Below are 12,414 nucleotides of genomic sequence, written 5' to 3' on the forward strand. Positions count from 1 at the left end.
CCTCCCCCTAAAACCACCACTCTGTGAGTGAGCCCACCACATCCAACTTCCTTTATTACAAATAAATGAGCAGTACAATTTGGAGGGAGGGCACCCCACAACCCCTATCCCGAGGGATACGCCTTGATGACCTTTACATCATCGAGGGGTCGGTCCTGGGAGTTAGTCTCCACCATGGCTAGGCGCCCCAGCACCCCCATTCCTTGGCACACCCTCCCAAAAATGCTGTGCTTCCCATCCAGCCACTGTGCTGGGCCCAGTGTCAGGAAAAATTGGCTTCCATTGGTGTCCGGCCCTGCATTGGCCATTGCCAGGATCCCGGCGCCTGTGAGACATGGGGACATGTCACATTATGGATGGGGATACAGGGGACATGCCACCCCACAGCCAAGGTTCCAGCATGATAGGGGACATGTTATCCCATGGGAGGATGTCATCTCATGGCCAAGACCCCGGTATCATGGGAAACACGTCACTCCAAGACTGGCATCCTGGAGGGCGTCATCCTATGGCTACAATCCCTGGGACATGTCACTCCATGGACAGGCTGCAGACGAACCTGTCACCTGACAGAGGGGTCTTAATGGACATCAGTAACAACTTGCTCCCATTGGTGTCCAGCCCTATACTGGCCATCACCAGGATCCTAGTGCCTGTGGGACATGCCATGCTATGGCCAGGGTCTTGGAGGGCATGCCATTTCAGGGACAGGTTCCGGGGGATATGGAGGACATGCCACCCCATGGATGGGGTCTCAGGGACATGTCGTCCCCTGGCTGAGGTTCTGGTGTTATGGGGAAAATGCCATCCAATGGAGAGGTCTTAGGGAAACATGAGGAAGAATTGGCTCCTGTTAGTGTCCAGCCTCATGTTGGCCATTGACAGGATCCTGGTGTCTGTGGGACACAGGGACATGTCACATCAGAAATGCGGAAATAGAGGACAGGGCATCCCATGGCAAAGCTCCTTGGAGTTATGCCACTCCATGGATGGGGTTTCGGGGACACAGAGAAGTTGTCACTCTATAGACAGGATCTTGGGGGACAGGGGAGACATGCCACCTCATGGCCAGGGTCCTGGAGGACATACTCCATGACCAGCCTCCTTGAGACATGCCCACCCCATGACTGGAGTCCTGGGAGTCATGTCACTCCTGGGATGAAGACACAGGGGACATCCCATCCCATTCCACAAGTGTGTTCTCAGGGGTCCTGCCCCTCTATAGGTGGGTCCTGGGGTCCCAGGGATGTCCCTCCAGTGTTCTCCCAGTGCTGGCCCCACTCACCAGTGAACTTCAGGTCCGGGTGCAGCTCATCCTCGAACTGTTTCCCGTAGATGGAGGCACCACCACGGCCTGCAGGGGAATTTGCGGGTCAGCAGGAACCCCTGGCACCAGGGCGGGTCCCAGGAAGATTTCAGAGGCCAGTGCTCACCAGTACCCGTGGGGTCCCCTCCCTGCACCATGAAGTCCTTGATGATGCGATGGAACTTGGTGCCGTTGTAGTACCCGCGGCGGCTCAGCTCAGCAAAGTTCTTGCAGGTGCGGGGGGCGTGTTGCCAGTACAGTTCCAGCACAAGTGGGCCCATCCTGGGATGGGAACACAGAGAATGGGAACGGGAAAGGTATCAGAAATGGGGAAGTAATCCCCACATCCCAAATTGGTACCCACATCCCCAGCTTCAGACCAAAGCCGGGGCTTGTGTTGCCAGTGCAGCTCCAGCACCAGCAGGCTCATTCTGTGAATGGGAACAGCAGGAATGGGAATGGGAACTGGAGACAGGGTCATCACACTGTGATTCCCACAACCAGTTTCAGACCAAAGCTATGGGCTTTTTCTGCCAGTACAGCTCCAGCACTGGAGAGCCCATCCTGAGAATGGGAAAACCAGGAACAGGAATGACACTGAGAATGGGGAACAGCACCAGGAATGGGAACAGAAGATGGGGTGGGTCCCCCTGCTGTGAACTCTTCCACCTATAGGGTCAATTCTTGCAGCTGCAGGGCAAGAATTGTGACCCCCCCCCCAACCCCAGTTTGAGACGAAAGTCAGGGGGGCTGTGCTGTTAGTACAGCTCCAGCACCAAGCAGGCCCATCCAGGGAATGGGAAATAGGAATACTGGTAATGGGAATGGAACAAGAACAAGGACGGGTAACAGGAAACACCTCAACGTGATCCCTCACTCCCCCCCCATATCCCCCAGGGCCAGTCAGGGACAGGGACCACAGGGGTGAGAGGGGATGGGGGGCAATGGGACACCAGGAGGCCATGGATGGCTCTTGGTACCAAGGGAAACAAGCTGGACTGGCTGGTTCTGTGCGGTATCGGGAGACACTGGGGCTAACGGGATACCATGGGATCACTGGGATCTGCCTGATACCGAGGGGCTTAGAGGTTACGAACACCAGGGGGGAGACCGAGGGAACCAGGGGCCCTCTAGTATCGGGGCGAAAACCAGGACTGGCTCATGCTGGGGGATAACGGAGCTGTCCCGTTCTGGAGACACTGAGAGTTTCTTAGCACCTGTGGAGTTCAGGGTCTGCCTGATACCGGGGGCTCACGGACACCGCGGACTGCCCCGTACCGGCAGGATCAGGGACTCAAGAACACCGGGGCTGCACGGAAGCCGGGGAGAGAAGGAGCGGACACCGATTTACCGCCAGTGCCGCGGAAGGGGGCGGGACAAGGGGTGGGCAGGGCCTCCCGTGCCGGTACCGGTGCCGGTACCGGGGCGATGCCCCGCCCCTTACGTGGTCTCCATGGAAACGGTGGGCGGCTGCCAGGAGTCGGGCGGGACGGCGGCCATGCTGCGGAGGCACCGATGGCAGAACGACCCTCAGGCACCGCGCTTCCGGGCCACACCCCCAGCTGTTGAAGGCGGGGCGTGGGGGAGGGGAAGAGCCAATCAGCGAGACGAAAGGCGAGGAGACTGGCCAATCAGAATGAACACCTTAAGGGAGCAGGCCAATCGGAACCCGGGGCGGGCGCGCCGCGATTGAGCCGCAAGGGGAGGGGGAATTCGAACGAGGCCGCGCCCCTTTCGTTAGGCCACGCCTCCTCGGCGCGCGCGACGAGCGGGAGCCGGGGGCGGTGAGGTGGCGGGGGAGAGGGGGACGAGGGCAGACCGGGACCCCCGGGGACAGGGGAAACCGGCGGGGAGATCGGGTGGGCCGCGGAGCGCCGGGTAAACCACGCCATGCGGAGATGGGGAGACGTGGGGTCGGGGTGAGGGGCTGGGACCGCCTGGTAGGGGCTGAGGACCCCCAGGGCTGGGGCTGCGGGGCCCGTACCCCCGGTGGGGGCTGGGACCTTCTCAGTGTGGGGCTGGGGTCACCAAGGGATTGGGGTGCGCGGCTAGGACTCGTCGGTGGGGCTGGAATCCTCTTACTCTGGAGTTGGGACCCCCCAATGTGGGACTGGGGTCTCCTGGGCTGGGGGTGAGTGGCTGGGGGATTCACCAGGTGTGGGGGAGGGATCGCCCCATTATGGGGCTGAGACCCCACAGTGTGCGGCTGGGAGGCCCAGGAATGGGAATGGGACCCCCTGGGTCGGAGTTTGGGTTTGAGACCCTCCCGGTATGGGGGCTGGGAGCTGGGAGGCCTAGGAATGTGGATGGGACTCCCTCGGGATCGAGATGCAGAGCTGGGACCCCTCAGTGTGGGGCTGGGGTCCCGAAGGAACTGGGGGTGAAGGCTGGGATCTCTAGTTACGGGAATGGGGTCCTCTTGCATGGGGATGGGACCCCCTGAGGATCAAGATGTGGGGCTGGGGATCCTCTGGAATCGGGGTGTGGGCCTGGGGGTCCCCCGGGATCGGAGTGTGGGTGTGGGGCTGGGACCCTCTGGGTGTGGAACAGGGGCTCCCCTGGGTGTGGGGCTGCGACCTCCCAGCGGGGTTGGTTCCCCTCAGTGTTGGGCTGGGGTCCCCGATAGGGGCTGGGAACCACCATTGTGGCGCTGGGGACTCGCACGGTGCGGGTCTGGGACTTTCCATCGTGGCACTGAGGACACCCGGGCTGGGGGTGCTGGCTGTGGGTTCCCCGCACGGGGGTCGCCGGTGTCACCCCCGCCTACTGGCGCTGGCGGAGCCATCCCTGTCCCCATCCCGGTGGCACCGAGCCCAGCGGCGCCTGGCACTGGCCGTGTCACCCGCGCGCTGGCTGGTGCCACCGGGCCCCTGCGGGGGGTTGGGGACACGGCGAGGGGCGGGTAGGGGCACGGGTGGGGAACACCGATAGGGTCGGTGGTGACCCCCGCCAGCTCCCACAGGTGGCCCCGGTGTCCCGAGGCGATGGCCGAGGACCGAGGTACGGCAGCACCAGTGCTGCATGTCCCCCGTGTTTCCCCCCTGGCGCGGGGGGCCGGGCCTCACCCCCAGTGTCCCCCTAGATGTTCGATTTGTCACCGAGGAGAGCTTCGACTTCGGTGTGCTGTCGCCGTCTGACAGGTACGGGAGGGTGGTGGGGAAAAGGGCACCCCATGGATGGGAACAGGGTGGACAAGACACCTTGTAGTTGGGAACGTGGGGAATAGGATGGGACGTGGAGGACAGGGTACCTCATTGTCAATGTCCTAGGGGACATGTCACCCCATGGATGGCGTTGTGGGGGATGTGCAATTCATAGCTGGGGTCCTGGGAGCCATGAGGGACATCACTCCCCAAAGATGGTGTCCTAAGGAACATGTCACCCCATGAACACAGTTCTGAGGGTCCTGTGGATATGTCCCCCTCATAGATGTAGTTCTGGGGGTCCTGGGGGATGTGTCACACAATGAATCGGGGTCCTGGGTGGCATGGGGGGGGGGGGGGGGTTCCTGCCACTTCTTGCACTTCTTGGCAGCGGTGTTTGGGGGGCTGACACAGCCATTCCCCCTCCCCCCTTCCCATCCGCAGCCAGGAGGAAGAGGAGGATGAGGATAGCCCCGGCAGGGGGTGCCAGCACGGGGGCAGCAACGGGCGCTGGAGTCCCCTGAGTGGGGCCCGTCTGGAAGAGATGGTGCGGGAGGCCACGCGCCTGGCAGCACAGTTGGAGGGGTGTCACCTGCCCCCTCCCGCTCCCAGAGACCCCCCCGGACCCGCCTCCACGCCCCCCAGCACACCCCGCAGCCCCCGCCGCCAGACCTTCGTGGTGAAGGACAGCCCGGTGCGGGCACTCCTGCCCACCGTGGAGTCTCAGGGCCCTGCCCCCAACCCCCGCCCCCCTGCCAAGCCCCGGGGGGCCTCTGCTGCCACCAGTGTCCCCAAGGTAGGTGAGACCCAGGGGTAGGGGTCCCAGTGTGGCTGTGTCCCACCTGTGCTGAACACCCAGATCCCCCCCAAACCCATCCTAGATGGGGGCAGTGAGTGCCCTCCTGTCTCCAAGGGGCATCGTGAACCCCCCAGCCCTGTGGGTGAGGGGGCACTCACTGAATGTCTCCATGTCCCCCGCTCTATTTTCAGGCACCTCCCAGCCGTAATTCCACAGCAGCGGCAAAGGGACCCTTGGGTGGCAGGGGGCTCCCCCCCAGCCGTGCGGGCCCACCCCGGCCATGCCCTCCCCAGGGGCAGAGGGCTGGTGCCCGGGGCAGGTCAGAGCCCCCCCAGGGGGGAACAGCAGGTAGTTATGGCAAGGGAATGAGGACACCATGGCCACGGGGGCTCCTGGGCCACACCCCAACCCCCCCTCTCTCCCCAGGCCAGGCTAAGGTGAGGGGGGGCACAGTTTCCTGCCCCCCCCCAACCCGCCAGCCCCACACCAGGACCACCACCACCCCTGTGCCCTCCGGCTGTTCCCCGGCACCCACTGCCCTCCCCAAGTTGTCCCCTCGGGCTCCAGCAGCGGGTGGGAGGACCCCCACCCCCAGAGGTAAGGATGTAATGGGGTTTGGGGGGACGCAGGGGATGCCCCATCCCCCGTGCCTCAGTTTCCATGTGGCTTCTTTCTCCTTTGCAGGTGCAGGGGCAGCACGGGCAGCCCCCACAACTGGTGCCTCGGGGTGCAAACCAGGACCCCCTCCCACCCGCCTGCAGTCCTCCCGCAAGACGGCGGTGAGCAGCACCCCGAGGTGACACCCCCAAACCACCCCACACCCACCCAGAGGCCCTGGGGGCACCCAGACCCCCCCCTAGGTACCAGCTAAGGTACCTAGGCTGGGGGGGGGCAGAGCCAAGGCCACCCCAGGGATGAGTTGAGACATCCACTGGGTTTTGGAAGGAGACAGGCAGCACCAGGGGCCCCCAGGGAGCAGCCAAGGCACCCGTTGGGTTAACAGGTTGCAGGGCAGAGCTGGAACCCCCAGGGACCAGCTGAGGTTGGGGTGGCAGAGCCAGGGGTGTCCCCAGGGATGAGCCGAGACACTCATTGAGTTTTGCTTTAATTACAAAAGGTCTCATCAGCAGTAGGAAACCCTCCACATTCCCCAGCACCCAGGGGCCCCTCATCCCCCCAACACCCATCCCGGCGTTCCCCCACTTGAGCCTCACCCCTGGGCAGGGGGCGTCCCAAATTTCCCTGTAACCCCTAGCTGATACTCCCTCCACATGCTCCCCACCTGGGGGAGTTGGCACCATGGGATGGGTTGCACCTTCATGGGAGTTGGTACCTTGGGGGGCAAGGGGGGTTGGCACAACGGGGGAAGTTGGTTATAAATTCCTTTTTTTGTATTTTCATGTATTTTTTAAATAAAACACTCTGCTGGGCAAAGGGGCTGGGGGTGATCGTGGGGGGACAACAGGGGCACCCTGTGCCATCATCCCAAGGTGCCAATCCCTGCAAGGATGCAAAGTGCACTGAGGAGAGGGTTGTGGCTCCCTGCTCCTTCCTGATGTCCTCCCAGTCCTTGTGCATCCCCAGTCCTGGTGTGTTCTACCCCCCGCCCCCACCATGCTGGTGCCCTCCCTGTCCTGGTGTCCCTGGCACAGTGGGTGGGCTGCCTGCTGGGTGGGTTCCCATTAGATCGAGGTCTCGTCGCTCCTGGTGGGGGGACGGACAGATGGGGGAGGGGGGGGATGGATACAAAGTGCAGGATGGGGGGAGAATAAAAAACAAGACAGACAGATGCGTGATGGAGGAGGTGGATGCCAGGGTGCCCTCTGTGCCTCCCAGCACCCAGCGCCAACCCCTGGGGGGAGATGGTGGGGTGGGGTTTGGGGGGGAGCCCCCAGCCCCCTTGGGTTAATGGAGAAAATTAAAAAACAGAAATCTGGGGGGTAGAGGGGGAGAAAAGAGTAGAGTTAGTGCTGCTGTGCCACCTCTGCCCTAGGCATCCCTGGGTGGTCAGGGGTACCCAGTGGGCACCCCAGCACCCAGTGAACACTCCAATGGGCACCCTGACACCTAGTGAGCACCCAGTGGTCAGCGGGCACCTTTGGACAGTCAGTGGGCACCCAACATGCACTCCAACACCCAATGGGCACTGTTGGACCCGAGGGGCACCCAGTGGTCAGTGGACGCTCATGAACAGTTAATGCACACCCAACAGGTGCTATTAGACCCAAGGGGCACCCAGTGTGCACACAGAAGTCATTAGGCACCTAATGGGCAGTCAGTGGACACCAAATGGACACATAATGGTCAATGGATGCACAATGGGCATCCAATGGGCACCCACGGACAGTCAACTGGCATCCAGTGGGTGCACTTAGACCTGATGAACACCCAGTGAGTATTCAGTGGGTATCCAATGGGTATTCTGTGGGTTCCCCAACCCTCAATGGGCACCCAGTAGGAATCTAATGGAAAACCAACAGCCACCTTTGCACCCCATGGGCACCCAAGAGGAATACTGGCACTCAATGGTCACCTGTTGGTTACCCTGGCACCCTATAGACAGCCAACAAACACCCTACATGTGATGGGCACCAATGTGCACCCTGGCACCCAATATTCATTGGATCTGGCACCCGATATTCATTGGATCCAAAGGGATTGCTGGGACCTGATGAACACCCAAGAAGGAACCCTGGCACCTGATGGGCATCCAAAGGGCGCCCATCGCGCACCCTGACACCCAGTGGACACCCAAAGGGAACCCTGGAACCTGATGGATACCCGACAGGTAATGTTGTACCCAATGGGTGTTCAGTCATTACTGTGGCACCTGATGAGCAGCCAAGAAGTGTTGGATCCAATGTGTGCCCAATGGGCACCTGAGAGAAACCCTGGCACCAAATGAGAGTGCAACAGGAACCTTGGCACCCTGGTACCCAGCTATCCTTGCATCTGATAGGCACCCAAAGGGTACCCAACAAGTGGTGTTTGACTGCTTGTCCACCCAACAGGAACCCTGGCACCCCAAGGGCACCCTCAAACCCAAGAGGTGCCCAGAGGGCATCCTGGCACCCAAAGAACTCCCAGTGAGCACCCCTCAGATGTGGTGGGCACTCACTCAGAGCCAGAGGAGTCCTCGTCAGCGGTGCCTGTGCGGATGCTCATGGCAATGGGGGTGAGGCCGCTGAGCTGCTCCTGGAGGCTCTGCCGAGGCCGGGGCACGGGGAGGGGGCCCACATCACTGCCTGAGGAGGCAGCCGTGCAAGCAGGAGGCGGTGGGGGTGGCCCAGGGTGCTGGGCACTGCCCCGCTCACTGATGGGGGGCAGGCACTTCTTCTTCAGTATCCCTGCAGGAGCAGCATCACCCATGGGTGGGGAGGCCAGATTTGGAGTACCCACCCATGCCATGGCAGCCCATACCTTTGTGGGGGTGGGGCAGGGGCAGCAGCAGGGGGTTCCTGGGGAGTGCCTCGCCATTGGGCTGGGGGGGGTCATCCCAGGGGTGTCCCTGCCCCCCTGCTGGCTGCACTCGCAGCCCCTCGCTACCTCCTGGTCCCTCACTCTCGCTCGCTGTCGTCACAAACTCCCCTGGCCAGTATGGGCATCCCGGGGGCACCAGGGGGTCGCCTGTGGGGAAGGAAGGAAGCTGGGACAGGCAGGACCAGGGACCTCCTCCCATCCTCACTGGGTGCCCCCATCAGCACATAGTGTGAGAAATGCACCCAAACCCATTGCATCAGTCCCATCCACACCTCAGAGTGGACAAGGGGCCCATCTTTCCCCCCTGGGTGCCCCAATCAGCACCTCTGACTGCATGAGGAACCCCCAAACCTTTTAAGTGTCTCCCATCACCAGACTGGACAAGGGACCCTCTCTCTCATACCCACTATGTGTTTATCAGAACTACAGGCTGGACCAGGGATCCTTTGTCCACTGTGTGCCTCCTGCATCAGGACCCAGCCAAGATGCAAGACCTCCTCCCACGCCCCCAAATCTATTCAATGGCCCTATCACCACTCCAGACTGGACAAGGGAGCCCTACCCCCACCAGGTGCCCCCCATCACTGTCCTGGATAAGGCAAGGGACCTCCGCCAACCCATTGGGTGCCCCCATCAGCACCCAGCCAGGCTGAAGGTCCCCCATCTCCACGGGGTGCCCCCTGGGGGTGTTACCAGGGCCGGGGGGACCCGGCGGAGCCCCGGGCAGGGGGTCCCAGCCACGGGGGGCCTCATCCTCGCTGTCGGAGGAATGTGTGGAGCCATAGGATCCGCTCGGGTCGTCCAGGGACAGGTCACTGTCTGACTCTGTGTCATGCTCTGGGGGGGTCACAGGTCAGTAGGTGCCCAGAGACACCTCCTGCCCCCTGGGCCAAGGCTAGAGGCACTTGCCCTATGGGTGAGGCCGTACCCTCGGGCTGGTCCCGAGTGCCAAGGAAGAGCCCCCCAGGCTCGGGCAGCGGAACTGGCCCCGGGCTGCCTGCCAGACCTGAGTCCTCCCTGTGGAGACACAATACTCATCAACACCTGATCCCCACTCCCAAACACCTACCATCCATTGTCACCCACTGACTGACACCAACCCACTGACACAATATTCATCCACGGACATCCACCACCCTGATATCCATCACCCTGACACCTACCTCTGCCACCACTTCACCCCAACAGCCCCTCAACCCCCCACTCTGTGACCACCCTGCCACCTCACCACTGCATGTGCATGTCACCCTGCCACTGTAGTGCTGTGCATCCATGCCACTGCCCCACCACACAGCCATCCCAACACCCCTACAAGCACGCCACCCCACCATCCACCAATCCCAACACCCCCACAACCATGTCACCCCACCACCCACCATCCTGCTATCCCAGTATTCCCATGCCATGCAATGCCATATTGCCACCCCACCAACCCACCACTCAACCACCCCAGCACCCCGCTACCCCACCATCCCATCACCATTCCATCTTGTCATCCCAGTGCCACACCAGCCCAGGACCCCACGAAAACCCATGCCCTGGTCCCAGCTGTGCCCAGTACCGCCGCACAAAGGGGATGTAGCTGTGGTGGCTCTTGCCCGAGCGTGCAGTGCTGTGCAGGGATCCCGAGGACCCACCACCTAGGGGCGGGTACAGTCGCCCTGCCACGTATGTGCTGTCCCTGCCACCAGCCTGCCAAGGGCACAAGGATGTCATGGCCATGGCACAGGCTGCCCTTCTCTTCCTGGCACCCCCCCATGTGGCCCAGCACTCACGGGAGTGAGGGTGGCCTTGGTGGCCAGCGGTGGGTGGTGCCAGCGGGCACAGCTCAGGCAGAGGCTCCTTCGCACCTCCTTGCTCAGCACCACACAGGACAGGAAGATGAGGGGGCCCTGGGCAGAAAGGGGGCGGGGGGACAAGGAAGGGTGGGTACAGCCTGGAAGGATACCAGCAGCACCCTGGACCAGTCAAGGGATCACCATCCAGACTGGGTGCATCCCATTTGTACCTCAAAGAGAATGAGTGTGCCCGCCACTGATATCTCAAACGGAATGAGGGACCCCCATATGCACTGGGTGCCCTCCATGGGCACCATGGAGTGGTTGAGGTGCTCCCATATACACTGGATACCTCCCATTAGTGCCTTGGATATGGCAAAGGACCTCTCTGTGCCCACTGGGTGCCCTACAAATAGCTGTGGGACTCTGGAGGTGCCAAGGGTATGAGGTTCAGGGGGCTCTGGGATCTCTGGGAGTCCCAGGGGTCATGGTCACTGGGGATCCCAGGGGCAGAGGCTTTGGGGTTCTGGAGTCTTTGGGGGTCCCAGGGGTGGTGGCTCTGGAGGTTCCATGAGTGGAGTCTCAGGTGGTTCCCACTGACCTGGAGGCAGTTGGAGGCGGCGAACAGGTAGTGACAGAGCAACGTGTCACTGTTGACTGAGAGCAGGGCCAGAAGCCAGGCCAGGCTGGGCATGGCCAGTAGGACTGCAGCTGTGCACACCCCAGACCTGAGCACCCCAATGGCACCCAGTGTTACCACAATGACATCGCATGTCACAACCCTCTGCACTTCTGGCCCCCAAGGTTGCCCCAGCCTCTCATAGCCCCTTCCCCCTCCAGATGCCCCAAATTCCCCCTGACCCACTCTGCCATCCATGGGTCCTCCAGCCTCCTGAGCTCCCCTGTTCCCTGTGGGCCCAGCCTAACCCCAGCCCCCTGTGCCCCTTGCCCCAGTGCCCTTCTGCCTCCCTATGGGTGCTCTGACCCCCTAGATGCCCCAATCTCCCCTGACCCCCTCAGTCCCCCACAGGGGCCTCTGCCCTTAATGCCTCCCTGCCCTCCACAGGTGTCCCAACCTCCTGTGCCCCCCTGCCCTCAACAGATGCCCCAGACCTCTCTATCCCCCAACCCACCATGGGTGTCCTAGTCCTTCCTGTGCCCCCCTGCCCTCCACAGTTGCACCAACCTCCCGTGCTCCCATGCCCCCCATTGGCTCTAGCCCCCCGTACCCCCCTGCCCCTTGCCTCCCCACGGCTGCCCTGCGCCCATGGATGACCCAGATGCCACTGTCCCCTCCTACCCCTGCCCCATAGGCAGCCCAGTGCCCTCCTGCCCCCCATGGACGCCGCAGTCCATCCTGTGCCTCCCTGCCCTCTGCAGGTTCCCCAAAAGGCCAGCTCCCTATGCGTGCCCCCTAGCCCCCAGTGCACTGCAGCCTCTGTGGGTGCCCCAACCTCCCATGCCCCCCTTAGGCAACCCCATCCCAGCTGTGTCCCCTGTCCCCTGCGGGTGACCCCGCCTGGGTGACTCACGCTGAGCCCTTTTTCTGGAAGCCCTGAGGGGTGGCACAGGTGGCCCTGGCTGCCAGCACCAGGAAGAAGATGCCGACCTGGGGGTGCAGGGAGTGAGCAGGGTGATAGGGGGTCCCATGCCCTCCCCAGCCCCCAGCCCTGTACGCACAGCAAGAGCGGCAGCACAGGGCCCAGCCAGGCTCCACACCAGGCTGTCGTGCAGGGCCAGCCAGCAGAAGTCGGGGTTCCCGTAGCCCTCAGGGTCCAGCCCCACCGCCAGTCCTGCAAAGGAGAGATCAGGAGTGGGGCCAATTCAGTGGATGGGGCTATAAGAGGAAACTGGGCTAAGGTGGGAGGAGCAGGGCTAAACAGTGTGAAGCTATGGCAGGATGGGGCT

The 12,414-nt window shown here is 62.3% G+C and overlaps 3 protein-coding genes across 4 annotated transcripts in view; 1 reads left to right on the forward strand and 2 right to left on the reverse strand.

The window, feature by feature from the left end:
* Positions 1-42: 42 nt before the first annotated feature.
* Positions 43-2,860, reverse strand: PPIL1 (peptidylprolyl isomerase like 1). The gene is made up of 4 exons (XM_058819442.1): positions 2,751-2,860; positions 1,434-1,588; positions 1,286-1,354; positions 43-325 (listed from the first exon to the last, which is right to left on the reverse strand). The coding sequence occupies exons 1-4, from the start codon at positions 2,804-2,806 to the stop codon at positions 105-107; spliced, it is 501 nt and encodes a 166-aa protein (XP_058675425.1). The 5' UTR covers positions 2,807-2,860; the 3' UTR covers positions 43-104.
* A 1,379-nt stretch (positions 2,861-4,239) lies between these two features.
* PSRC1 (proline and serine rich coiled-coil 1) lies at positions 4,240-6,673 on the forward strand. 2 transcript variants are annotated; one of them, XM_058819322.1, is made up of 5 exons: positions 4,281-4,306; positions 4,389-4,446; positions 4,894-5,245; positions 5,440-5,845; positions 5,933-6,673. In XM_058819322.1, the coding sequence occupies exons 1-5, from the start codon at positions 4,291-4,293 to the stop codon at positions 6,046-6,048; spliced, it is 948 nt and encodes a 315-aa protein (XP_058675305.1). In that variant the 5' UTR covers positions 4,281-4,290; the 3' UTR covers positions 6,049-6,673. The 2 variants fall into 2 exon arrangements, with proteins under 2 accessions (XP_058675304.1, XP_058675305.1); XM_058819321.1 differs by having other exon boundaries at positions 4,240-4,446.
* A 228-nt stretch (positions 6,674-6,901) lies between these two features.
* Positions 6,902-12,414, reverse strand: part of CELSR2 (cadherin EGF LAG seven-pass G-type receptor 2) — a 29,295-nt gene continuing 23,782 nt past the window's right edge. The window contains exons 26-35 of the mRNA XM_058819323.1: positions 12,187-12,299; positions 12,039-12,115; positions 11,108-11,234; positions 10,504-10,620; positions 10,290-10,420; positions 9,657-9,745; positions 9,422-9,565; positions 8,669-8,875; positions 8,367-8,595; positions 6,902-6,952 (exon numbers count right to left, since the gene is read on the reverse strand). Of these exons, the coding sequence (XP_058675306.1) occupies positions 6,931-6,952; positions 8,367-8,595; positions 8,669-8,875; positions 9,422-9,565; positions 9,657-9,745; positions 10,290-10,420; positions 10,504-10,620; positions 11,108-11,234; positions 12,039-12,115; positions 12,187-12,299 (1,256 nt within the window). The 3' untranslated portion in view covers positions 6,902-6,930. The remainder of the gene's footprint in view (positions 6,953-8,366; positions 8,596-8,668; positions 8,876-9,421; positions 9,566-9,656; positions 9,746-10,289; positions 10,421-10,503; positions 10,621-11,107; positions 11,235-12,038; positions 12,116-12,186; positions 12,300-12,414) is intronic.

Source organism: Ammospiza caudacuta, chromosome 24 (genome assembly GCF_027887145.1).
Source record: "Ammospiza caudacuta isolate bAmmCau1 chromosome 24, bAmmCau1.pri, whole genome shotgun sequence".
NCBI lineage: Eukaryota > Metazoa > Chordata > Aves > Passeriformes > Passerellidae > Ammospiza > Ammospiza caudacuta.

Coding starts and splice junctions, on each gene's coding strand:
- PPIL1 (XM_058819442.1), bottom strand. CDS start 2,806: ATGGCCGCCGTCCCGCCCGACTCCTGGCAGCCGCCCACCGTTTCCATG. Junction 1,355..1,433: donor AGGGGACCCCACGGGTACTG/GTGAGCACTGGC, acceptor ATTCCCCTGCAG/GCCGTGGTGGTGCCTCCATC. Junction 326..1,285: donor CCCGGACCTGAAGTTCACTG/GTGAGTGGGGCC, acceptor CATGTCTCACAG/GCGCCGGGATCCTGGCAATG.
- PSRC1 (XM_058819321.1), top strand. CDS start 4,328: ATGTCCCCCGTGTTTCCCCCCTGGCGCGGGGGGCCGGGCCTCACCCCC. Junction 4,447..4,893: donor GTGCTGTCGCCGTCTGACAG/GTACGGGAGGGT, acceptor TCCCATCCGCAG/CCAGGAGGAAGAGGAGGATG. Junction 5,246..5,439: donor CTGCCACCAGTGTCCCCAAG/GTAGGTGAGACC, acceptor CTCTATTTTCAG/GCACCTCCCAGCCGTAATTC.